At 41.6% G+C, this 20,278-nt stretch overlaps 1 protein-coding gene across 2 annotated transcripts; it reads right to left on the bottom strand.

The window, feature by feature from the left end:
• Positions 1-986: 986 nt before the first annotated feature.
• On the bottom strand, positions 987-20,235 carry LOC310920066 (scaffold attachment factor B1-like). 2 transcript variants are annotated; one of them, XM_083879780.1, is made up of 21 exons: positions 19,890-20,235; positions 18,204-18,291; positions 17,189-17,253; positions 16,897-17,103; positions 14,761-14,823; positions 14,151-14,178; positions 12,749-13,250; positions 12,271-12,320; positions 9,238-9,338; positions 7,399-7,548; positions 7,227-7,303; positions 6,184-6,323; positions 5,798-5,889; positions 5,347-5,453; positions 4,265-4,561; positions 3,882-4,019; positions 3,345-3,387; positions 2,331-2,452; positions 1,758-1,870; positions 1,600-1,651; positions 987-1,350 (listed from the first exon to the last, which is right to left on the bottom strand). In XM_083879780.1, the coding sequence occupies exons 1-21, from the start codon at positions 20,076-20,078 to the stop codon at positions 1,221-1,223; spliced, it is 2,754 nt and encodes a 917-aa protein (XP_083735906.1). In that variant the 5' UTR covers positions 20,079-20,235; the 3' UTR covers positions 987-1,220. The 2 variants fall into 2 exon arrangements, with proteins under 2 accessions (XP_083735906.1, XP_083735907.1); XM_083879781.1 differs by having other exon boundaries at positions 4,265-4,558.
• Positions 20,236-20,278: the final 43 nt, after the last annotated feature.

Below are 20,278 nucleotides of genomic sequence, written 5' to 3'. Positions count from 1 at the left end.
CCTCCCACTAATGAAATTCTGACATTCATCTGGAGAGTCTTCCTCTCTCTGGCTTTTGCTCCAAACCAAATGTAACCACTTTGAGCAAAGCACAGAATGTACAAACAGAATCTTGCACCTCTGGTATACTCAGAACTTGAGTTCTCCATGCTTTTCAGGATCTTCTGTACCACTTTGCCCTTTGATGATTGCTCTCCATACTTCATCATTTGTAATATGCTTTCTCCATTGATGAATGAAAAAATGTCTTCAGACAACTCATAAAAAACCTCTTCTCTGAAGATGGAAAAAAACCCTACTAATGAAAGTAATAAGATTTTTTTCCCCTTTGGCATCATAAAAGCCATTTTAGGGTAAGGCTAAGGTCATGTTGCTCCAGAGATGTCTGCATGAGGACAAATTTTAACTTGGATATGACAAAGCAACAGATCATTTGGACCAATCTTGATCATGTCAGTTCCTCAATGCAAAATTATGCCAAAGCAGAGATAGTAGCTGCTTCTAAGGAAATTATGGATTGCTAGAATTACTGGGCTGTAAGACTGGGTGGAGTTTTGGACTACCCTGATCTATCAAAAACTAAATAAAGTGATCCTCACAAGCACCTGCAAGAGGGTGACAAGCACCTCTGTGCTCTTGCAGAAGCTGTGCTGCTATCACAGAATGTAACTCCTTTTTCAGATATTACATAGCACCTGACACCAGATGAATTCTTCACCACTTGCCCTACAAGCTCCTGTGACAATTTTGCAGTGGCAGGGCATTCAAACTTTGACAGCTGTGATCCACTGATGTTCTCTCATGGTGGGACATGGTTACCTGGGTTGGTAACTGACAGCTCTGAGGTAAAACACAGTATTTCACTATTTCTGGGGGTGCAAAGGGACACCTGTAAGGCATTTTGATACTTCATCTTTGAAACAAAGTTATAGTTTAACACAAAGCTGAAGAAATCTGTTTGACAGGGACTGCTGAAACAAAGCAAGTAACTGTAAACTGGCATTTATTTATGGAAAATGGAATGCTTCATTAACAAACATTTTTAAATGGGATATGAACAACACCTTACAAAACAAATGAGTTCACATTGGATTGAGTGACATAATATGGCAGCAGCTTAAAAAAAATTACACTTACAGTAGCCCATAAGTTACAATTAATGGTAACCCTGGGTAACAGATTTGTTTCACCTGCCACCTTGCATTAAAAACCAAACACAATCAGTAGCGACGGTTGAAACGAGGATCATTCGGTCTGTTTGCCCTTTCCTGGCCAGCAAAGCCTTCTCCTTGCATTCCTCCTCCGTGCATGATCTGACTCTGATTGCCACCCTGCATGAAACTGCCACGCCTGCAAAGGGATTCAGAGATTTTAATATTCTCTCATACTGGTATAGTCAGATTGCTAGAATGGGTGTTGTTTTTGTTTTTACTCTTCCATAAAATGCACTACATAAAAACCATGGGGATATTTTATTATTCCTTGACATTTAAGTAACAAATTAGATAACTGAGACTCCCATATTTCTTTGGCCAATTTAAATAGAAGAAATGTCCCTTAACAGAAAAACAAACACTCTGCTCCTTCTAAAGTTCTTACCCTGACATGCCTCCACGATGCATCACATGGCCAGGTCTGCCTCTACTGCCACCTAAAAAAGTTCAGATGCTTCCTTTATATCCACAGCAAGAGTTTTACTTCAAGGATAATGTCTGCATTTCACACAGCACAGCTGAGGAGCTGTGCAAGCACCACACCTTGCCATCTCTCGTGATCCCGTCCCATCATCCCTCCGTCCACGCTGCTCTGCCAGGAACGGTCTTGGTGCCCTTCAAACTTTCGACTGTGATCTCCCCACTCACGTCCATCCCTGTGAAGACAGGAAATTGCCACCTTCTCAGACGAGCCAGAGCACATGGGATAGTTTTCATATCTAAATCTAAGTCACAAACTTACTCAAATGCTTTACCAAGGCTCATGTGATTCTTGTATTTATATTGCTATCTGTTAAGTAAAAGCTCAGAAGAATCATTCTGCTCAAACCAACTAAGATGACAAATAAATAAGATATTGGGGGAGAACCACTATTGTGAAAATAGCCAGCTTTGGTAGTAATGTTAGTTAGAATTAATGGAAAGCATTATGACTTTAAGATGTGAAGTTATTAAAAAAGATCAGCTAAGAGCATGTTTTGATGCACAAGGCATCATCAAATCATCTGCAGTCCATCCAACACGCCTTTGGTGAAAGCTGGAAAAAACATCTTCCAAAAACTCTGACATACAGAAATACTCCTGAGGTGCACAAGGAGAGGTGTGTTCAGTACCAACCGTGACTGTGGGGGGATCCCTCTGCTCTCACTCATCCTCCTGTCGGAGCCGTAGCTGCCCCAGCTCTCCCGCGAGTCCCGCGAGTGCCGGTCGGGGCCTCCGTGGCGCTCGTCTGGGTAGTGCTGGAAGGCACAGAGCTCTCACAGGCTGCACAGCACACACCTGTCCCTGCCTCAACCTGCTCAGCTGGAATCGCTCCATCTCACCGTCACCTGGGAGGGAAGGGACCTCCTGACATCTACTCAGGGTCAGCCAGGTCCAGCCTTTCCTAACAGGTTTCCCAGAGGGTTTTGAGGATCTTCCCATCTAGAGACTTCACAGGCTCTCCATGCAACCTGTTCCAGTGCTCCCAGTTAAAGGGGATGTGGATCCTCTTCAGATGGAATTGTGTTTCAGTGTGTGCTCACTGACTCTCTTGTCGCTGAGTTGACACCTGGCTACACTTTATCCACATCCTCCCTCCCATGAGTTACTAATGCACATTGGTAAAGTCAGCCCAGGACTTTGCATTTCCTGCTCTTGACCTTCAGGATATTCCCTCAGCCCAACTCTCCAGCCTACTCAGGTCCCTCCAAACCTCACAATAAAGGTCACTGAGGATTCTGTGACTCCATAAAATTTATCTGTCACTGCCTGAATGAGCCCTGAAGGTCTTTCCCCCAGCCCTCAAACACAAACATCTCCACAGTTCAGCTGCTATTGCCATGTAACCTCACAGAGTGAATTTGTACTTTGTACCTTTGCCTCTTCTATGCAATCTTTTGGAATACTGTATTTTGACACAACTCAATTGCTTTGATTTCTATCAGAATAACTATATCTAACTTTTATCATAAATGAGTCTTTGAACTGAATTTCATCTTATTGAAGTAAACAAGACAACCTGATTATTCCAACATATTTTGGTAGATATAATGTAATTCTCAATTACTGAAATATAATCTGACACACGCACTATAGAAAACCAGCTTGTAAGATGTAAAGATATTTCTGTAGCTCTATAAAGCAACTCACTTGTCCATCCCGATCTCCCATTATTGTCCTGGATCCATCTCTCCTAGAAACAGACAATTAGAATCAGACTGTGACAGTAAAACACACAGCAGTCTATAAAAATCCATTTATTTAACAACACAGATGAAAAGTCCTGCTCCCACATTGTGCCATATTATCCACAAAAGGCATAAACAACTGGAACATATGGAAAATGTGACATATTTTGGATTCCTGGGAAAGCCAGTTAGTCCTAACATATAAACCAAAATTTTCTTGTTAAAATTCTAGGTGCCTACAATATTATTTAGAAGTTTTTCAGAATCCTAGGAATATGTGAAACAGCATTGCAAGACACTCTGAACAAGCCTGCCAGAAGCTTTAACTCATGGCATAGTACAAATATTTTCATGGTTTTGGAAGAGGAAGTCCACAGCCACTAAGCAGCACTTGAAAAATAAAATACGAACTAAGCACACAGTAAAGGCAGCAAAATGTGACATTAAGTACATATTTTTATGTTTTGTTTTCAGGCAGCAGTGGAGGGAAGACACCAACCTGTCTATTGAATGCTCCTGATAACGCCCACGGTCCCTGTGATCAAAGTCATGGAAGCGATCCTGGCGACTGAAGTCTGAGTGGTACCTGTCATTCATGGCCATTCGTTTTGCCTCTGGCCAGTATGGATCATCCCTCCTGAAAGAAACAACAGACTCATTTCAGCCCACATAATGCCTTTTGATATTGTTCCTCCTTCCAAACCAACACAAGAGCAATTCAATTCAAAAGGGCGTTGAAAAACCTGGGCTATTAAACATGACCATCTCAATGCAACCAACAACTGCAGAGAGTGTGTGTACAGCTTTTTCCAGTCCAGGCAGACGAGACAGAACCTGGCAGTGGCATTTCCCACTGGCACCATCAGGATCTGGTGGCTTTACCTGCCATCTATGTCATAGGGCCTCCTCATGGCAGAGCGCCGCTCCTGCTCGTAGCGCAGCTGCTCGTGCTGGCGCCGCAGCTCCTCCCTCTCGCGCTGGATCCTGTCCTGCTCCCTCCTCCTCTCGTGTTCGATGTGCATCCGTTCCCTTTCCAGCCTCTCCCTCTCCATCCGTTCCCGTTCCAGGCGCTGCCGTTCGATTTCCAGCCTCTCCCGGGCGATCTCGAGCCTCTCCCTCTCCTCCCGCTCGCGGATGGTCTGGAGGTGCTGCTGCCGCTCCCGGCGCTCGCGGGTGCTGCTTGAACAGAGACAGAGGGAACACTTGTAATGCTTCAGTAAAGAAAGGATGTTAAAAGAATGTTAAAGATTAAAAACAGTGGTTGGAAACTTGCATCGTCCCCTTGAAATGACACGTGTGTGGAGGGAGGACACTCAGCATACACGCAAATTTATTTAGAGACCGATCAAACTACTCCCACAACACCCATCCCAGGGGGCAAATACTTCTATATAGTCAGGAGAATGTGAATCCAAATGCCCACAAATATTTCTATAGGTCAGGAGAATCTGAATCTAAATGCCCACAGTTCATTTCCTACATTGAAATAAAGTATCTGTGAAGAATATTTTATTTCTGTGAAGAAAGGCAGGATGGTATGGTGGATAACAACTCCACTAAAGCTCAGGAATTTAACTATGAGGGAGAAACTTTTTCCTCTTCAATAAAAAAACAAAAGCATTTTCCTCCAGCCCATTACAACTACTTTTAGGTGAGAAATAGAAGATTTTGTTATGTGTGGAGAACACGGAATTCAGGTCACAGTTCTAGCCAGGAATTTGCAGGATGGCAATTATCACCTTTAAACATTACAAAACTTATTAAACATAAGAAAACAAAGAAAAAAGCCCCACCAAAAATAATTAAGTATCTAAATTAGGTTCAATAGATACCCATAAAAATATAATGAAGTTACAAGTGAGGGAAAAAAAATGAAGGCCTTTTCCTCTGTCTTATTTCATTAAAAATGAAAATTCTATCTATTTTGGGGGAAAAACCTCAAACAATGTCAGTGCTGCTCTTACCGGCGCTGCTCTGCCTCCCTCATTTTTCGCTGTGCTTTGATTTTGTCAAAGGGGACAATCCCTTGTCTCTCTCTGCTCTCTGATTTGCGGTCTTGGCTCTTAACACTCTGTATTTAAAAGAGAAACTTTAATTTATTAAAGGACAACCATCACAAACAATACTCTGAGCTCTGTTTCCATTTGTACAGTTCATATCTCAAAGCCTGATCACTGATTTTCCAAAAGCTGTTCTTTCTTACCATTACAGACACCATGTATTAATACAGTAATACCTTGCCCCATTTGTTTGGCAGGATTTGAGTGCTGTATCAGCCAAATGAGAGGTATTTTACCAATTAAAACCACGTTATAGAAACTCAAATTGGCAAGACAAATGTGGATTATGCATAGCCTGGCAGGATTCAGGATCTGTTTGTAAGGAAAATGTTTCCCATGCAGAAGCATCACTTACTCTGTCCTTTGACGTAGTGGATGTTTTCACACTAATAACAGGTTCTCCTTTGGATTTATCCATGACTACTGTTCTCTCTGTTCCTTTACTTCCTAAATAAATCAGAAATTGAAAGAAACAATCAAACTTCATGACCTACACCACTCATTGCTACACCACAAGTTCTGTTCTCTAAAATGTGAAAATGGGCATTTAACTGTCTCTTCAAAATCAATTACTTCACGTAATCCAGGTACTTCTTTCAAGGATTGCACAATGTCAAACATCTCCCCTTCCCTTTATTCATTCTGGATTTCCAACTAAGAATCTGAAACAATCCTAGAACTACCTCCAATTAAATATTCCTACATCAACGTATCTGTATAAAACACCAACAGCCAAATTACCTGATTTAATAGTTTTAGGCTGATCTGATGAACCAGACTTCTGCTCATCTTTATCCTTTTTTTCCTTTTCATCTTTATCTTCTGTCTTTTTAGGATCATCTTTTTGATCAGATTTCTCATCTCTTTTAGGACCACCAGGTCTGTGGATAGATATTGATACAGATTAGACTAACACAGACTAAGAGAAAAGAAAATTCAAGAAAAATGCCAGCAACAAAATAGAACTCTGATGTAATACCAATTATAATTAGATTTCAAACATTTCCTTCCACAGCTTCCTGCACCATAAAACAAGATATTCACTGTCCTGTGGAGTAGGCAACAAACTTGGCCAGGATTCAGGACCTCAACTGGAAGCATGAAGACAAATTCACACCAGTACATGCTCAATGCCCACAAAGTTTCTTACACAACATGACAATGAACCATTTTTATCAGGCAACTGGGTGAAACAGCAGCAAAAACTTCTCAGCAAGTGGCATTTAATAGAAGTTATGCCTCAAGAAGATAATTCAAGAAGGCAAAGTTCTTAGTATTTAATTCACTCTCTTAGTTCCTCTTTTAGCTACTTTTAGCAAGGCTAGAGAGGAAGAGCACAGTGCTCAAGAGGAACATGATCTGGGAACTGATCTTTGACAACTCTGTTTTAACTGTCTGGGACCTGGAGGAAACCCTATTCCAATGAGACACAAGGTAATGAGGAAACAGTGACACACAGACCAAAATTCTCGCATGGTTTTTCCCCCAGATTTAAGACAGGTAAGCCCCACAATCATTACTAAACATCAAATATGGTTAAATTAAAAGGTGTGCTTGAAAATGCAACTTTCCAATGCCTACCTTAAAGCACACAATAGAAACAATTTAGGCAATGAACATCAACTGAAGTCTATCTTGCAATAAAAGCTGAAAAAAAAATCCAAATACTCCTCTTTTTGAATGTTTGCCACAGAAACTCTTATTGTAACTTAAGTTTCTCTGGACATCAACACAGACTGAAGAACAGCAAAACACCTTTGGTAGGAGAATTTTTAACACAGTACCTCTCACTGACTGTTTCTCTCTTTGCTTCACTCTCTTTTTTTTCACTTGTCTTCTTCCCAGCGGGTTCATTTTTTGCCTGAAATTTATTTTGCACATCATCAGCTGAGAATCTGGCCTCGACCATTTGCACAATCTGGTGAGAAGTCGGTATCTCTGAGGCCCAGTACTCACTTTTTCCACAGAAATGATCTTGCCATGCAGCTCTGTCTTGTGCAGGTGGGTGATGCACTTGGTGGCCTCCTCGGCCGTGGACATGGTGACAAAGCCGTAGCAGCGAGCGCCGGGACTGCGCGCGTTGGTCACCACCTTGGCCCCCACCACCTGCCCAAAAAAACCAGGAATTTACTCTCCCTCTGACAAGTCCTCAAGGTTAAACAGCAAGAACTACAAGCTCCACTTCTGCTCTTTTTTCATTCCTGGCCATTACCAGGCAGGAAAGTTCTGGTTTTTTAGAGATTAACAAATACAAAAGGAGCATTGCTTGGAGCCAATCATGTTTCTGTTACCAGTGGAATGATACAAAAGCTCAACACCAAGAGGTGGCAGCTAAAGATTGAATTCCTTTCCAGAGAAAGACACCAAGGCGACAATAAGATTTTTCTAAAAGGCATCTAACTTTATATCAACAACATCACTTTGCTTTAATATAAAATAGTAAAAACTAATGCAAAATTTTAAGCAAATTTCCACGTTAATGCTTAACTGCAAAGTGCCACCTTCCCTCCAAAAAATGATCTGCTGAGGCAGATCAACAATGTTATCTTCTATCTTTAAGAAACAGGAAGTTTTTCTAAAATCCAGAGCTTGAAAAATTCACACAAATGGTGTTTATATATGCTCAGATATTCAGTACCGTTCACTTTGTAATACAGAAATCAATCATATTTCAGGAGGGATGTTTTAAAGTACAGTTGACTAAAGAACCTACTTCTGAGCATTTGCTTTACTGCACAAGTACATCTACTTCCAGGAAGTTCTGTCTGTGTTAGTACCCTGAAGGAAATAACAATATTTTATTTAAATTACTAAATGGTACCATGGCATCTATCTGGAGCCAAATACTGGGCTGGCTGTTGTTTAGTTTTTAATTGCATTTAAAATTTTGTGGCACATCTCTATGATCAACATTTTAGGTTATCAGATGGAATTCTAAGCAAATCAATGGAAATATTGCATTACAAGGAGCATTAAAAAGGTTTTGCCAGTTCCATGACTTTTAAACTCCAAGCTGTGCTACAATTAATCCATTTTTGTACCTATTTGTAAAGTCATATTTAAGTTCCAGAGTATTTTCATCAGTAAAACATCCAATGGCTGATTGTCAGCACATACAATTTGCTTTTACTGCAATCTGCTGGTAGTAATCTGTAAATAGGCTTCAGAGGTCTGACAAAAATCCTTACTGGGCTCTGATATCAGCCTTTTATTGAATTCTTTTCATTTTCCAGCTGACAGGGAGATTTGACATTTTGTCTGTCCTTAACAGCAATTGCAGGACCTCCCCTGCCTGCAAAAGCAAACAACATTTCTCCATATCCCAAACTGCCCAAACAAATGTTTTTCAAAGGAACTGCCAACTCTTGATAAATTAAAATTTGAGTTACTCAGGCAATTCCTAAGATGTTCCTCAGTAATTCTGTCTTGACGTTTACTGCATTTTTTCCTTAGTTCTAAGGAAATCTTTAATAAATTCACAGTTGACTGTGAATTTTTAACGGGTGTAGATACCATACTGCAGCATAGAAGTGTGTGTAAACAGTTACTGACCATTTCAAATAAAGGACCACAAATGGAATTTTCTGTTTATATATTCTGAGCAATAGAATAAAAACCCCCCATTCAGTGTGGACTTCAGTGATTTTTCCTTGATATCCCACAATATTTTGGATAATTGGATTCCTTTCATGGGTACTTGCAGTGATGAGTTTAAAAATTAACAGTTTCAAACAAACTTGTGCCAACAGACCAAGTAACAAAATAAAAAACAAACCAACAAAAATAACCCCTTACCTTCCCATATTTGCTAAACAGATTCTTCAGATCTGTAGCTCTGGTGGTGGAAGCCAATCCACTCACCCAAAAGTTTCTACCAGAACCGCTAGTACTGCGACCTAGTTGGGAAAACAGACAAAACCAAAACATACCCCAAGTCCTAATTATTGGGATTAATTACTTGAATCATTTTGTGAATTACAACAGAGCAGGATCACAAATCTTAAATTTTTTTAAATCACAGAGCAAGTGAAATGCATTGTGTGATATTCTCCTCCCATGATTTGCTTTGCTGAAGGTAAGGAGCATTACAAGTCCAAAAATTTGGGTGCAACTACGAGTTTTGATACAGAAGTATTTTATATCATTCTTCAAGAAAGCAACAGGATTAGGGCACCTCTGAATTAACTGAGGCCCTTCAAAACATGCCAGGATAGATCCCAACAACTTACAGAAGACAGAAGCCCTGCACGAGTTGTGGGAACTGTGTCTGCACCCCATGTGTGTTCATGTCTTGCCTTTTTATCTTAAGTCCAAAGGAATACTGATGGGCTGCAGAATTCCTCTCAAGGAAAACCATTCACCACAAATAAACCAAGGAAATTTCTGTGCTCCTGCCCACACAGATCCACAGCTAGGATGTATGTCTGACCTCAGCTGCAGGAGTTAGGAAAGACCTGACCCGCTTTAACATGCAAGAATTATAGAATGCCTGTCCTATTTTGCATCTCATCTACAAAGGTGATTTAATAAATGCTAATGAACTCACCAAGTCTGAATACCCAGCATCAAGTGATTAAAGAGTGAACTGAACTCCAAGGTTCAATGTCTGCATGAAGCACACACACAAGGATACTGCTCCCAGTCTCCTGTGAAATGTCTGTACTGTCCTTCTGACAGTCTGGGCAGTTCCAAGGCCTCAGTGAATGGGTTTCACTCCAGCTCTCTGCTTCCATCCTTCTGCTTTGGGTTTTTTTTGGTGATACATGGAATTTTACAGAACCTCTTTCATTGAGGGAAGTAATTTTTCCCAGAACTTTTCAAAAATGCTGTTTTATTTGGGTGCCTTTCCATCTTCTACTTCCTGATAATTTCAGTCACTGGCACGAGTAACTGAGAATACAGTTATTAATATTTACACAGCTTTCCTAGGGAAGGATGCAGTGATTTTAATCAATCTCTACAAAAACATCCAAACCCAGTTTTTATTGTATAAAGATGAGTACACACCTGCCGTCATTTATCTCAGAAGTGCATGGACAAAGGGATGTCATGCACACAAATACATGGGAGAGGCACAGTCTTGGTGTTTTAAAAAGCTTTGATGCTTTTATTCCACACATCTCTACAATTTAAAAATTAGTACCTGCAGTTACTCTGGCACCAGAATCCTGGAGAAAGAGGAAAGTGCTCATTTTTCTCTTTTCTTTTGTTCTACAATTGAGTTTTTTTAGATTTTTAAAACTGTGTTAATGTCCTTTTTGATTAAGCATTGATCAGTCTTAATGTCTCTAGGTTTTCCCTTCCTGTAAGACTTTAAATGTGCTCCTGCAATGGTTCTGCACTTTTAAGACAAAGAAATACTGGGACTTGAAAATATTTAACTTAGAAACAGGAACAATGCAGGTACTGGGAGCCAACCATCAACACTGGAGACATCTTTCAAATGTGCATCCATCAACAGCCAAATCCACCAGGCTGAGCTCATCAATTAATTTTTCTGTACTCTTGTTGACAGTTTTCACAATTATTGCACAGAATATGGAAAAATCTTCATCCTAAATAAAACCCTTTCATACAGGTGAGCAAACAGCAATGTATGAGACAGAACTGATTTGTATGTACTGTTTTAGGTTCTTTCTGGGTCAGCCACTTTGCTCTGCATGCAGAGAATGTTACACAGTCAGGCAGCTCCCTCTCACCACTGCTGTTCACTAAGCCAGAACATGAATAAAACAAATGTGGTGGAACATGGCACATCCATTGGGGGGAGGGATGCAGGAGCAAGGTGGTTTCAGACACCCACGTTCCTGAAGGCTGCTCTGAAAGCAAACTCAGACAAGAGTTTTCTCAATAAAAACCCACTCAAGTCCTTAGGTGAAGGACAGCATGCACAGAAAACTCCCTGAAATATTCTGAAGTAAGAGAACTTGAGATTACAGACTGGGAGCAAGAGGTAAATTGACCCTTAACAAGGGAGGTCCAGCAGCTTGTGCAAACAGGTGCAACCCAGGATCTTGGGAAGAGCAGATGACAGAGAGCTGGGTCTGGGTTGTAAACCCCAATTTAAACCAATCCAATTCCTCCTGTTCAGTTGGCTGTCAGACCTCACAAGGAGTTTCTTGATTTTTTACAGGAATTACTGGGACTTCCACATTTAAAAGTGCTGAAGTACCTGCCAGCAGCATGTAATAGGAATGGTAATACTCAGATCTAAATTTTCTGCCTTGGGCAGGCAGAAGAGAACAGAAAAGTGGAGCGAGCTGCAAAGACTCAGCTGCCTGGTGTATTAAAAGCAAGAAGTATGAAGGCATCTGACACTGATCAAAACATTTTCTTCTCGCTTATGATGCATATTTGCCCCATACAGAGGGTCTGTGTGGACAAAGATTTAATAAAATCAAGACAATACTAAGCTGTAATATTTGTGGCATTTAGATATGTGAATACTGGATCCCAAACTACTTCAGCAAAACAGAAGATGGGAAGGAGAATTCCAAGTGTATAGTAAAGCAAACACAATTGCATAAGGTTATTGACTCACTAACAGCTGTTAGTGGGCATCTCCAGTGCCAAAAAAGACATAATTGCCATGTATTAACATTGACCTTTAAAAATCAAGATACAAACACAACAGTGCAATGCACACGTTCTGGAAAATGCTTAAAAGGAAAATACTTATTCTGACATTAATAAGAAAATGCAGAAAGAAATGAATTTATGCTATTAAACAACTGCATAGGTTGCAATCAATTTCTACTGAAATAACTCATCCAAAACAAACAGCTATCCAAGAAATCATTGAGGCTTTACATCTGAAAACAAACATACCTTTTTCATCTTTTGAGATTATCTTTGTATCTCTGTCCTCCTCAACAGGGCTAAAGACAAAACACCACATTATTCAAGTCAGAAAGAAAAGTAACTGAATATAAACTATGAAAAAAGCTAAAATTAAATACCTACCAGAAAATATGTTGCAAATGAAAACACACCTTTGTATACTGGATTTAAGAAATCTGACAAGAAATAATGAAGTCAGATTCTTAAACAGACTTACATTAAGAAGATGATTACAAATAAGAGTAATTTGGGAAAACAACCTTTGAAGGTTGATGAAGGAAAGAAATCAAACCCACTGCATTTAAAAAAATAAAAATATCTGCACATGGAGAAATAAAAGAGACCTTTAGGAATAGGCTACAATTTCATCAGTCTCGGAGGCCAATTGAAGGAAACAGCTTATTCGCATCACTTAAGGACCAATGATAAAAGATAGCATCTGGTCTAGAACGGAGAAAAAACAAACCTCTTTTTCTGATCACCGCCCTCACTGGCTGAGGACTCTTTAGTGGCAGGGGAAGATTCCTCAGAATTAGCTTTGTCTTCTGCTCTCTTGCCATCTTCTTTGCTATCTCTGGCTTCGGCGCCTGCGCCTTTCTCCGCTGTCTCCCCACTAGAGGCTTCCAGGCCTTGGGAGCGTTTGCTACTCTGATCGCTTAGGGTCTCTACCACTACACCTTCAGAGTCCGGGGCCTCTTCCTCGGGGCTCTGTTCACTTGTCTCCCCTTTCGCTACCACTAAACGCTTTGCTTCCTTCCTTGCCAAAGCTTGGGCCGATTTGCTGTCCAAAGCTAAAGCATCTTCCTCCAGCTGAGCGGCAGCGAGAGCGTCCTCTTCCTCAGCCAGCCTCTTGCCTGGCCCCGCGTTACTGGCTTCCTGCGCACGCGCCCGCTCCGCTTCCGGAGGTTCTTCGTTAAGTAGCTCAGATTTACAAGTTTCCCCCAAAATGTCGAGTATTTTCTCATTTTCTACGGATTTAACAGGAATAGAATGGCACAAGATTTAATCACCAGGGAAATACAGCAATCACAAATGTGGAACTGGCAATGGCTGCCACACTAACACCAAGAGAACTGCTAAGCTACACAGAGATTGGAAAACCCTAGTGTACACAGTGTTACGCCTACCACGCTAACTGCTCTCTCACACACTGCCAAATCAGCCCTACCACCTCAACAGCCAAGAAAAATGCCCCCAACAGATTTAACAAAAAACTTCGGGCTCAGCCTTCATATTCTTCAGCAAATCGTTCAGCTCTGTTTCTTCTCTAGTTAGCTTCCAGAGTCCGAGATGCTTAACTGAACGTGACAAGGCACTGAGAGTTCAATTTTTAAATTTCTGTGAAATTCTTTTAGCAGAGACAGTCCAACATGAGAACTGGGCATCTTCTGATGGTGCATGAGTGTGTTTGCAGTCCAGAAAGGGAAAAGTATCTGTATGAAATTTCCATGAAGAAACTCTCTTCTTTCTTCTGTATCCAGTAACTAATCTTTACTTTTTAATGCCCTACAATATCTTTATCTGCTTTCACTGCTCTCTACTTAGCAACAGAGTTAAGGTGTGTGCAATATCACAAGATCTGTTTACAAGTAGAATATTTAGCTTTTAAAACTGTGATTAAACTTCTCTAAATCCATTTATGTAGTTTAACAGGTTTTTAAACCATTTCATTTCACTGGAAGTATTTCAAGCATCACTTCACAGATCTGGGGATATGATTGGGTTTCCAATCTCTATGACCCTGCATGATCTGGATTGTCCATTATAAAAATAATGCAAATTATGTTTGTTTGCTTGGGTTTTTTACTAGTTAATGGTTTAAAAAGTATTAGTTGAAAAGACAGGAATATGTTTTTCTTTAACAGTACCTGGCTCCAGGTGTAGCTTCTCCATTTTCTGTTCAGGAAAAAAAGACCACAGAATAATTTTATAAAATGAACTTTCTAACATAGAGTAACAACAACTCCCTGCTCAATCCCATAATTAAAAACTAAATAAATTCATCAACTACATATAGCTCTTTTTTTTCACCATCCACAGGAATTGAGTATTTTATATGGGTAACTTTTCTGGCACATTAAAATCAAAATTTCAGCCACAACTGCATTCTCCCAAGTAACTCTGAATTACACAGACTAATAAAGTATCTTTGTGCATCAGCACACCAACTACAGAGTAAAAAACAAACCTCAGTCTATATAACTACTTCATATAATTGTGGGAGAGAGAAGAAGTCAGCAGTACAAGACCCTTTTTATCTGCCATAAAGTGAAGGAAATCTTGAGAGGTGACTGCAAAGTAGGGAAAAAACCACAGGGCACCCTCAGTTCACACCCAGTGCTGAGCAAGGTCATGAATGTCTTGGATCCTGTTACAATTTCATATTATGGTCACATTTTCTTTTTGGTATTATGAGAACTGAGTAAATATTAATACTACAACATAGAGCTATGCAATACAGCTACATTTTCAGTTTACCTTCATTTCAATTAAATCAGAAGAGGAGGCTTCTAAATTGTTTTCAATCTCATCATAATCTTCCTAAAAGAGTAAGAAAGGAATGAAAGCATTTCTTACCAAAGAAGCTTAAGAAGAATACAACTGCATTTCATTTTCCCTTTCAAGAAAACCAGAAACACTTTAAAATTTTTGACAGATCTCAATTGCTAATTCAGAGTGTGACCCAAAAATGAGGAGCAATGTGTAAACATACCTGATATTTAAATATCTTTCTCCAATTACTTTTCATTTTAATTTCAACAGGACATTGTCTATTTCAAAGTTATTCTTAGGGTCTTATTTCACATTTATGTGGTTACTGAACATGCTTTTCACTTCCCCACTTTTTAACATTATTTTCTAAATGAAAAAAACAAGTTAGAAATGAAAGTGACTTAGGTTTACACTCTTCCAAAGTGAAAACATATCCCAAAAATCTTTTTCCTGTAATGAGTTGAGGGTAAGATACAACCATAACTCATTGGTTACATGAGGTCAATTCACAGAACACCACAAAATTTGCCTTTCGGGTGAAGGGGAGGCTGTTGCAATGACTCTGTGTTCAGTCCCATGAAAGGGGAGATTCTCTCCAAGCCTTTGTGTTTGTTTGGTGTGTTGGGGTGCAGACACCACAGCCAGGCTCTGCTGAAATCCCTGCAAGAGGGGGAACTCAATGGTACCTCATAGCTGATAAGCCACAGAGCAGCTGCCAGCCAAAGGAGAAGAGACATTTCTTGCAGTTGAACCAGCAGAACACACAGCTCTGTGCCAAGGGTCACCTCAAATGTCACACTGATGTCACCCACCTCCAAGGCATCACCACCCCCCACTGAGCAGGACGTACCACCAGTGTCACTCAAGCTCCACCTAAATGTAAAAATAGTATAATAGTTAGTTAAAAGTGTGGAGAAGTTAGGGAAGGCTCCATTGCAACAGTCTGAACCTGTCTTTTCCCCTTTGGGGATGTCTGGTGGGTAAGAACTCTACTATAAGCGTGATGAATGATGAACTCCAGCCAGCTTCTGTTAGGAATTAAAGCTGGTTAATATGGTGGAGGTTTTTTTTGCAGACAGATACCATCACCAGCAATCGTAGAACCTTAACCTGTTGTAACTTTTTATTATATTAATGATGTTATTCCATAAAGGGTTCAGTGTGAGTCCTTCAAGGGCAGCACCAGTACCTGCAGTGAGTAACACACTGAACTGAGGAGACCTGGGACAAGGACTCTGCTGTGCTCTGACTGTGTGACCCTCCCCAGGGCACAGGAACCACTCCCTGATCCAGGGACTGCCCTGGATGTCCCCAGAACAGATGCTGACACTTTGTGGGCCAAAGGTCTTTCCTGTGGCACTGACAGACTAATCAAACACAAAGGCTTTGAAAAAATCTCCCTTTTCAGGTGATGGAAGGTAAATTATAAGAAGCTGAATCAGATATGCAGATGGCAAAGAATATGTTCTGTCTGTGAGTGGAAAGCCTAAAAAAACATTAAAAAACCCAAACCCACAAGGATTCAAGAAGGATAATATTTGGGGAGTGAATGTGACATATGGATAACCCTGTCATGTCTGCAAGCTGCTCTCAAAACCAAGTCAAAAGCCTGGCAATGTCAGAACAGGGCAACAAGGCAAGTTCTTCTTTTATCAATCTCTATGAAAAAATAGAACACAATTTCCTTAAACCAGAGCATTATTTCTGCAGAAAAGATATCCAAATTACCACAGCTGAAAATTTATTTTTCTCTCTCCCCACATATATAAAAATACCTGGATTGCTTGGTGTATGCACATATACACTCTAACATATATAACATATTAAAAAAAAGAAGTAATACAGAAAGTAATACAGCATTTTGAACTCCAGGCTCCTTTCACAGCAAGCAAAGATGATACTGCAAGGTAAGGGAGATGGTGACTCATCTACTGAGAACATTTCAAACCCCAAGAATATTTACCATTTATAAGAGCAGGACACAAGAGCTGTGAATGGGGAAAAGAATCCAGATCATATTCATATATTCTACTGGACTGAAACACCTTGTTTAATAGGGATATGTGCCCATATCCCTATTAAATATTTTCGGAAAAATTACAAAAATCTCTACTCACTCACCTCATTTTCTGTTAGCTGATCAGGAAGTTCTTTCATTTCTGCTTCAATGTTATCTTTATTATCGGACAGAGAATCAAGAATATTGTCAGGACTATAATCCTCTCCACAGTCTACAGCACTGCTGTTGTCTATTTCAGCTTCATCTAAGACACTAATATCCATCATGTCAATATCCTGCAAGGTGTCCAGATTTGCTTCAATGTCCTCCTACAGAGAGAAAAAGGGAAAATGTGTATTTATTGCAGGTTACAGGACACACATTCTTAGTAACTGCAGTAATGATTCCACTTACCTGCCCATCTCTAGAGTTTTCTTCCAGACCATTGTCTTCCACTCCTTCTTCTTCTGGCTTTCTTCCTAAAAACAGTATCACTGCAGTCAGATGTAGCACTACATTTTGTAATATGTTTAAGCTTTGGTGAATTATTTGTTGAACACTGGGCTTGTAACAACAGGCAAGAGCCAAGAGGCTGATACAGGAGTCTGGGTTTGTAGCTGAGGTCACCTTACTCCACAAAAATCAGCACCAGGGACTACAAGCAGCACAGCATTTTTTTAGAGCTACAGTATTTTTCTAAAGCTACAGTCTCACTCCACAACACTTCAGTACCTAAAAAGATGCAACAGCCTCTGGGTAATCCATTTAAAAGTAACACCTTAAGATTCTTACAAAAACACTTCCCTTAATTAAACGGATTTAAGAATTAGTGTTCACTTTCAAGATCTGGGACGTACAAATCACGTTTCTGCACATCTGTCACCCCCAAACTCCTACTGCTATTCAAAGGCAGCAGCTTTATTTCTATTTTTAGCCACTCAGCCTCAAAAGAAGCAGCATAATAGTCTATTTCTCATCAGAACGTATTTTTAAGAACTAGCTATGAGCAACTCAAGTAAGCCACACGTAAAATGGCATGTACAATATTTAGTATTTTGAAGTAACATGCAGTTAAGTATAATCACAGTTTAAGTATAATTGAAATGTAATTAAAGAAGCTTTCCATGAAGCTTATGCTGCAGCTGCTTGCTCTGTACCTGACACAATTCTACTCATGGTCACAAATACAGAAACACCTGCAATTTACAGTTTCATCCTTAAGTTTCAAGACTTGCTAATAAAACAATCAGTTGTCACACTATCATTTAAAGTCGCTCCTGCTCATTAATGCAAGAGAGTTCTACTGTTTCCCACAAGGTAAAAAGCTATTTATTTTTTAATTAAAGCAATTCAACAGGAGAAAACAAGTTTGTATGCCAAAATCTAGTGCCATGCAAACAGTGGAACTACAAGTGTCCAGACACTGTACCTTTGCTAGTTCTTTTTGGCATTCTCTTTGTGGTCAGCTCTGAGCCCACAGGAATTTCATCAGGATCTCCTCCTTCCTCCTCAATGGCCTGTTGGAGACAGCAGGATGAGATCCACTGTGTTATTTGCTGGTGTGCATTTTGTACTGGCTTTGGATGAGGCAGTTAATTCTCTCCACAACAGCTGGCAGGGGGCTGTGGTTTGAGTTTGAGAACAGAGGGGTGTTTTGGGTACTGCTGAGCAGAGCCTACACTGTCAAGACCTTTCCTGTTTCTCACTCTGTGCCACAGCAAAAAGGGGGGCACAAGGAATTGGGAATAGACACAGCTGGACAGCTGCCCAAAGGGATATTCCAGACCAGAGGGTGTTGTGCTCAGCAATAAAACTGGTGGGGCTGCCATTAACTGGGGTCTGGCTCAGCATCAGTTGAGTTGGCTGACAATAAAGAATTCCTGTCTTTAGCATTGCTTGTCTCATGTGCTTTATCAATTCTCTTCATCTATATTAATCTTTCACATTTTTTAAGATTATAGAACTGTCTTTATCACAACCCCACAAGTTTATTCTCACTTTTACCCTTCCAGTTTTAGCCCCCATCCAGAGTGAGTTCCCATGTGGTGCTTGGCTCCTTGCGAGGGTTTAACCACAACTGCATTTTTAAGGATTTTTCAGAGAGAAACAGTGGTGTCTCTCCCTAGTTCAGGTCACAGAGCCAGACAAACAACTGTACACCTGTCAGAAATGCTGAATAACAGGGTGCAACACATCCCCACAGGCAAATCAAACTACAGCTGGGGAGCAAAGCTCATCAGTCTGTAGATAAGCAAATTAATGGTGTAAGATTGGGAGAGACTCTTACAGGAGCTCAGGTGCATGAGTTTTTTTCTCAATGTGCAGGCCTGTTAGAACCCATAAAAGGGCTGAACACGCTGTCCTGGGCTCATGGAAGTCTGTGGGAACACATTCCAGAGAGGTCGGAGAGATGGAGTCGGGTCAAGCGTGGTGGTGCCAAGCATTAGGGCAGAAACCGAGGAACAAAGTTTATTAGGAGGATAAAACTCTTTACAGTGCAAGTGAGCACGCCCTGGAACAGAGTGCCCAGAGAGGGTGTGGAGTCTCTCTCACGGGACATCTTCATGAACTGTCTGGACAAAATCCTGAACCATGGACTCTAGGCCAAAACGCTGCTGGAGCAGATAACCCACTTTGATCCCTTCCAACTTAACCCATTTTGTAAACAGTATAAAAAGGAAGTACGAAACGATATAAGGAGAAGGGGGACGTGTGTGTTTGTCGGGGGAACGGGAGAGTAAATCGAGGAAGGACGCGCGGACACGGGGTCAGGCAGGGACGGGAGGCCGGGGCCGTCTCACATACCATCCAGCGCAACCTGAGCCGCGCTCCAGAGGGGGCGGCGGGATCGGCGCCCAAACCTCAAAGCGGGGTGGTGAAACAGCGCGGAGGCAAGGGCGCTGCAGCGGCGGGAGCACAGGGAACGCGCCGGGGCCCGACAGCAGCCCGCGGGTGCCCGGGGACAGCAGCAGCGGCAGCGGAGCCGCGCTCCCCTCAGGGCAGCCCCAGGCCACGGGCCCGACCCCCAGCGCGCATGCGCCAGGAGCGCCACAGACAAAGGACCCGGATGGCCGCACGCCGCTCCCCCGGCTCCCCCCGCCGCGCTTCGCCTCACCTTCCTCAGCCGCTCCATGAGGACGCTCTTGTTGCCGCCGCTGTCCAGGTTACGCCGCTTGAGCTCAGCCCGCAGGTCGATGACTCGCAGCTCGCTCAGTCGCCGGGTTTCAGGTTCCGAACCAAAGGCCGCGGCCCCACCAAGGGATGTGAAATCCCCCAGTCCGGCCGCTGATTGACTCTCCGCCATCAAGGCCCCTTCGACAATTCGCCTCGAGCCCGAACGCGCAGGAGAACACGGCACAACCCAGCAGCGAACCCAGAGATCACGGCACAAAATGGTGGGGAGCGAGACGCGCCGAGGGGAGGGGGAACAAAGCGCGCTGTGCGCAGGCGCGGGCAGGATGGGGAGGGCGGGGCCTGGCGGGAGAATCTCCCCGCGCAGGCGCG

Source organism: Zosterops lateralis, assembly GCF_965231275.1.
Source record: "Zosterops lateralis genome assembly, chromosome: 29".
Taxonomy (NCBI): domain Eukaryota; kingdom Metazoa; phylum Chordata; class Aves; order Passeriformes; family Zosteropidae; genus Zosterops; species Zosterops lateralis.
This window is presented reverse-complemented; position numbering and strand designations above follow the sequence as displayed.